The sequence below is a fragment of the Gavialis gangeticus genome, unplaced genomic scaffold, assembly GCF_001723915.1.
Source record: "Gavialis gangeticus isolate Ggan-Ray unplaced genomic scaffold, GavGan_comp1, whole genome shotgun sequence".
Classification (NCBI taxonomy): Eukaryota; Metazoa; Chordata; order Crocodylia; family Gavialidae; genus Gavialis; species Gavialis gangeticus.
The window spans coordinates 4717035-4723105 of NW_017729015.1; the positions used below are offsets into that span (position 1 = coordinate 4717035).

General features: G+C 45.2%; 1 protein-coding gene across 2 annotated transcripts in view; it reads right to left on the minus strand.

Moving 5' to 3' along the window:
* The window catches only part of ZCCHC17 (zinc finger CCHC-type containing 17), a 35443-nt gene that overhangs the window by 28679 nt on the left and 693 nt on the right, over nucleotides 1-6071 (minus strand). The window contains exons 2-3 of one of the 2 annotated variants that reach the window (XM_019512130.1): nucleotides 4102-4254; nucleotides 199-256 (exon numbers count right to left, since the gene is read on the minus strand). In XM_019512130.1, coding sequence (XP_019367675.1) covers nucleotides 199-256; nucleotides 4102-4236 — 193 coding nt within the window. In that variant the 5' untranslated portion in view covers nucleotides 4237-4254. Of the gene's footprint in view, nucleotides 1-198; nucleotides 257-4101; nucleotides 4278-6071 lie in introns of both variants that reach the window. The other variant, XM_019512129.1, reaches the window with a different exon arrangement.

Here is a 6071-nt window from a genome sequence, read left to right on the forward strand (position 1 = left end):
AAAAAAAAAAAAAAAAAAAAATCAATCATCAGCTCTCTCTAATTGAAATCTAGTTTTCCTAGCTAACCAGTAAATCAAATAGGCAGATGTAGGCAACAGGCAGATTTTTAGTTTTCTAAAAGCTGCCAAGTCCTTCAGCAAAGAGATAATTGTATGAATTAATCAAATCAGCATGGAACTAAGTCTGGAGAAACAAACCTTGTTTTCTGCAGCCTGGAATTTTTATAAATGCTCCATATTCTGTTACAGTAGCAACCTAAAAGAAAAATCAATATAAGCACAGACTGGAAGATCTTGTTTATTACACCGATTTTCTCTTTCACTTACTAATTTCCTTCACTACCATTCTCTTTCTCCTCCTTTACTCGGTTTGTGTAGTTTCTAACTTACTTTTTGCTAAACTGCATCAGAGTATATGCTTTTGAAACAAGGAAAAGTATAACGTATTCTTGCATGTCCTGGAATACAATATGCACCTTGTTTTCAAAGTTAGAATACAGGGAAAAAAAAGTTTTTTCCAGGGTTATGGCTACATAGAGCAAGGACATGACAATCTTAAAGAAGTGACCTCCCTTCCCTTTCCTCCTCAACTAAAGCTGAAATCCTAGCTGTTGCTGAAGACTGGTATCCATGGGTTGATCTGTAATTTTAAAATAAGAGCTAACGTGTTTCCAGGGCTGTGAAATAGCCCTCCCTCCTCAAGCTCTGGCAATGGCCAGATAGGACTGACTACAGCCCTCAGCAGCTCACCAAAACTCCTTAAATGGCCCTCCGGCTCAAATAATTGCCCACCCCTTCTTCAGATGCAAGGGGATGAAGAATACACTAAGGGTACAGACAGACATAACACTTAAACTGTTTTTAAATGTGATTTAAACTGCAAGCATTCAGATGCACAAGCCAATTTAGAACAGTTTAAAGCTCATGGAAAAAATCAGGTACTATGCTGAATGGATCCTCTTTGAACTGGCTTGGGATTATTTGCCGACGCCAAGCTTTCTATGACTAGCGTCTGGTCAGTCCTCCGGACATCATACACTGTATCACTCCTCAGCTCCCCCACCCCAGCACTCAACCCCCACAGAGCAACTGGCTACTCTGGTATGTAGCCAGAACTCTACTGCCCTAACCAATAGTCCCTGCACTTGATCCAGTCTATGCCATCACAGGCTAATTTTGGCTGAAGAGGGGGTCAGGGATCAGGTATGTAAGGGAATACCCCTGCTCCTGGGTTTCCAGAGAGGCGGTCCAATGTGTCTGCAAATTTTGAACAGCACTTTTCCCCCAAGCCGCTTGTCAGTTTTATTCCATCAGTAGCAACTGACCAAGTTCTGGGGGCAATCCAAGTTGATCTGGGTGTTGATGGGGAGGGAATGATGGCTAGAGGGGGTATCACTACTTCTGCATTTCCAGGGGCTGCCCAGTCTCAGTGTGTTTAACAGCACTTTCCCCCCAGGAAACTGGTCACAATTCCATTCCATTTTCAGCAACTAACGTGGAAAACTTGAATAGCCCACCAGAGCACCCAGCATCCTGGGGAACCTGGAAGCAGAGGTACCCCTTCCATCTACCTAGCCACCTCAAATCAGCCTGCAATGGCCCAAATGGAAAGAAACTGATAAGCAGGGTAGGGCAAAATTGTTGCTTCAAATCTGTGGAGAACCTGGGCAAGCCCAGAATATCCAGCTCCCTAGGACGAAGAAGCAAGGCAGACACCTTCTTCCTACCTGGCCACCCCTCAGGGTAATGCAGTATCTTGGGCCAGAGACCTTACAGCCCTCTAGATCACCCAGCCCCTGAGAAAGGAGAATAAGGCATCCTGGTATCTCCCCTACTCCCTCTCAACTGGCCTCCCCTCCTTCCCAAAGGAGCCTGTGATGTACCAAACACTGGAACAGTACCAGGGATTGAAATAAATTCATGAATAGCTTGGAAGAACATGCTCTTGGGAAGAAAGCAGCCAGTCAGGGTCCCACCACACAGATTTTGGTAATATGCAGGAATTGTCTTTCTTGAACTCAATTGCTCTTTATTGAAACTCCATGTTAGTGAGAGAGGAATTAGAAAATTGCAGTTATGGGCAACTGAATTCTTCTTCTTCCCTGGCATCCACACAATCAGGGTCTTCCCTTCCTTACTGAGGGAATACTGGGGCACTTGCTCCAGGATGGGTATAAACTACCACCAGGAACAGTAGTGACAGCACTCATGCCTAAAAAGGTGACTGTTCCACTTGGAACCTGTGTCGGTATGTGTGTGGACAATTCTAAACCAGGACAATTGTGAACAGATTCCCAAATCAGTTTGTGGAATAGACCAAGTGTTACATCTGCCTGCACCTTAAACTCTACCCCTTCTCTTCTCTTCAGTATTTGGAGATGGGTTCTTCCAATGATAATTTTCAAACAACGTCAGGGCAGTTTTAATTATTTTTTTTATTAGAAAAACACGAAGGGAACTGCATGTTGTTTCGGTGCTAAAACTCAGTCACTAACAGCTGGAGCAAGCCCTTTGTAGTACACTAAAAGCCCTGTTATCCAACAAGTAGAAAATGGGGGGTGCCAGGTATCTAAAAATTCCGGTTACCTGAAGCTGGCAGTTTTCGGCTAGACACAGAGCAGCAGCAGTGCAGGGTGGACGTTTCGGCCAGATGCAGACCGGTGGCAGTGCAGGGTGGCAAAGGGTGGTGGCAGCCACCACGTGCAAGCTTTCCCCCCCATTCTCCCAGCTGGCTGGAAAAATCCAGTTAGAGTATTCCAGCTAGTAGAATGCCAGATAACAGGGCTTTTACTGTATACTAGCAAGAATGACGGGGGGTGGAGGGGAAGGGGTCTGGGATGGAGTGCCACCACCTAATGCCCCATGCTGCCGCTGTTCTGCCTATTGCGGGGAGTGGGGCGGGGGAGCCGAGGCCAGTGCTGCTGGCCTCGGCTTCCCCACCCCCTGTCCAGTCCTCGGCACAGCTTGCAGGGAGCAGGGCGGGGTAGCAGAGGCCAGCACTGGTGGCCTTGGCTCCCCGCAGCCCCACTCTGTTGGGTCCTCGGAGTGGCTCCAGAATCATGACAGCACTCCCCCATGCTTGGAACACTCCGATAGGCTGACAAACAGCCAATCAGAGTGCAAATTAAGTGTGACAGATAGACAGACAGACTTAGGCTTTTATATTAGAATAGTTCAGAACTCTAGGTTGCAACAGACTGCACACTGGATTTAATAGCTGCTATCAGCTTTTAATAGCTAAAGTCACATTGTCTCACAGCATGAGGCAAAATAGAAAGCTTTATCCCCACGCTCCAAATGGCACCAAAATTAAAACAATAACATTTTCAAGATCTCTCTCAAATTTGAGTCAAAAGATTAAAGATTTGCATGAGGAAATCATCATCCTGAAAATCTCTGGATACATATTTTCCTGCTGGTTAAGAAAACTCTCATTTAGGAAAACACAATTTAGCTAATCGTCTTAAAATAGCAGTCATTACTCCTTAAGAAGGGAGGGTTTTCTATTAGCAATGCAGTTCTCTTATAGTTTTATTTGGAAGATATCTAAGGAAATAAGCAAGTCAACAGCTCCAACCACCACCACAAACATAGTATAGTAAATATTTACAATACTAAGTATTAATTAGATCCCATATTTTTCTTCAGCTTCTGGACCTGTGAAGCTGCTGCATTGTCAGCACTGAAATTTATTTGTAAATTGAAGTCCTCTCTTTGTCCACAGTACAGGAACTTCATAAACAAATTCCCTTCACCAACATGCATCAATTCAAAACTGAGAGAGAAATCTCTCTCAGTGTCCTGTGCCTTCCTTATCTTCATACTGAAAATGCCAAGACAAGATTCAAGTGCATATCTGTAATGGTAATAACATCCATAAATATAAAATACTCTTTCTTAATAAGACTAGACTGACACAAGAGCAGATGATTTTACATAGGCTATCTAGCTACTTCTACATCTGTTTGCTTTCCCACTGGTAACCAAGGATAACTCTGAACTGGAAATTTAAAAAGGGAAAGCCCCATAGCTATCCCTAATATCCCAAGTCATTCATGCCTTCCCTATTTTTGTCTAACTCTAAGCAGTGACAATACATACCTCTCCTTGGAAAATTTCATAGAGTTCAGGCAATGTCTCCATGGTCTCAAATCTCACAGACTTCATTAGTGAAGTTCTCTCAGAAGTATGAACTCCAAAATTCATTCCTATTCTTCCATCTGACTTCAGTTTCATTCAATAGATGGTATTCCTCTGTGGAGCGACCACATTCATAACTGAAATGCACAGACAACTCATGGAAAAATATTGTCCTAAATGATTAAAATAGCACATATGGAAGCCTTTTTGGAAAGTTTACATGCAAACTTTGGTATGACTGTAATACAATTTGGTTTCTGAAAACCCCATCACTATAATGGGATTACACTGTACAATACAGCAGTAAATGTCAGTGGGTAAGTAATGAGCCCAGTGACCAGGGTTCTTTTTACTTGTGCTGCCAATAGTTTACAGCAATGGTGGTCAACCTTTTTGGCAGGCATGCCACAAATCTGGTCTGCACCCTTCCCAATCTGCCATTGTGCTACTATCTCCTGCCCAACCTGCAGTGTTGCAGCACTGATAGCCTTTGCATGTAGAGGTTGGCCAATCCTGGTTCGCTACATGAAAAACAAGCAAGTCACTAATATACTTGCGTATCTCCTTCCTATGAAATGGGAATACAACATTACCCTCTTCTGGGGAGCTCTTTGAAGCATCTGAATGATAAGTGTCACATACACAGGACCAAGCTAGGGAGTGCAGTCGTATCCCCCTTCAGCTGTGTAGTGTATGTGCAGTGAGAGTCAGTTCTCCGAGCTCAGCCACTTGTCAGTACAGAGGCTGGAGGAGCTTGCACTGACATGGCTCTGTAACCCAGGGATGAACACTACTGCTTACCTCCTCCTCCTCTGCATTGCTGATTTTGGTGGCAGGCAAGGGGGTGGGTGGGGTAAGCAATGGCAGCATTCACCCCATAGGTTCTGGGGCTGTATTGATGAGCCACAGCCCCATGATCCACCCATGCACAGATATTCTAAAGTTTATTGTACACAGGGAAATACAACATAGTGTTTATCCACTGCTGGAAAATGGATCTGGTAACTTGTAAGCTTTGCCCACCTGTTTTAAAAGCCACTAGTCCCATCTATTTATAGATAGTTTCCTACTACCTATAGCACAAGACTATCAAAGGCATATCTGGGGAATCACTGTTAAAAAACACTTACCAGGAGATACTGGAGAGACTATCTTGTAAAGAAGGGGTGGGCAAAACTCGGGATCCAGCTGGGGGCTGAATTCTATTTCCCAGAAGCCCCCGCTCATGTGACTGGGGTGAGTTTCCATGGAGACCCCAACAGCAGCCACTCTGTAAAGGTTCCCATGGAGACCAGGCCCAGCAGTGCTCTGGAGCCCAGTTAAAGACCATGGCTCTGCCCGGACTCCAGACCCCACTGTCACTGCTGCAAGATCCTAAAGCTACTCTGGAGCCCAGCTGTACCCTGTCAGCAGGGGCAGCTATAGACTCCCCAAAATGCCCCATAGCCACCCCTCCAAGCTGCACAGGCAGCAGCAGCTGAGCTCGCACTACTGCTGCCCACAGCACAGCTCCCCTCAAAAAGAGGTTGGCGCTGCTGTTCCTGCCAGGACTGCTGGGGCTAATCTTCATGGAAACCTCAGCCCACCTATCTTGGCTGTTGTGGGGGCCTCCATGGAAACTGGCCCCAGCACAAGCAGGGGCTCCTGAGAAAGAGTCCACTCCCAGGTGGAACTGGCCCCGGGGGCCAGACTTGCCTGCCCACGCTGTAAAGGCATTGAAAAGACAACTGACAGCCATATCACCCCCTCTCACTTCCCTAAATAACATTCTTCTAATAGTTGATGCTTGTTCCTTACTGTTCCTTGAACCATACCTAAACCCAGGCTATCAGAGCTTTTTGTTGTGTGGGTTTTTTTTTTTTTTGGGGGGGGGGGGGGGGTAGGGTTGTTTGTTTGTTTGTTTTATTAAATACACCAAAGTTAAAAACTAT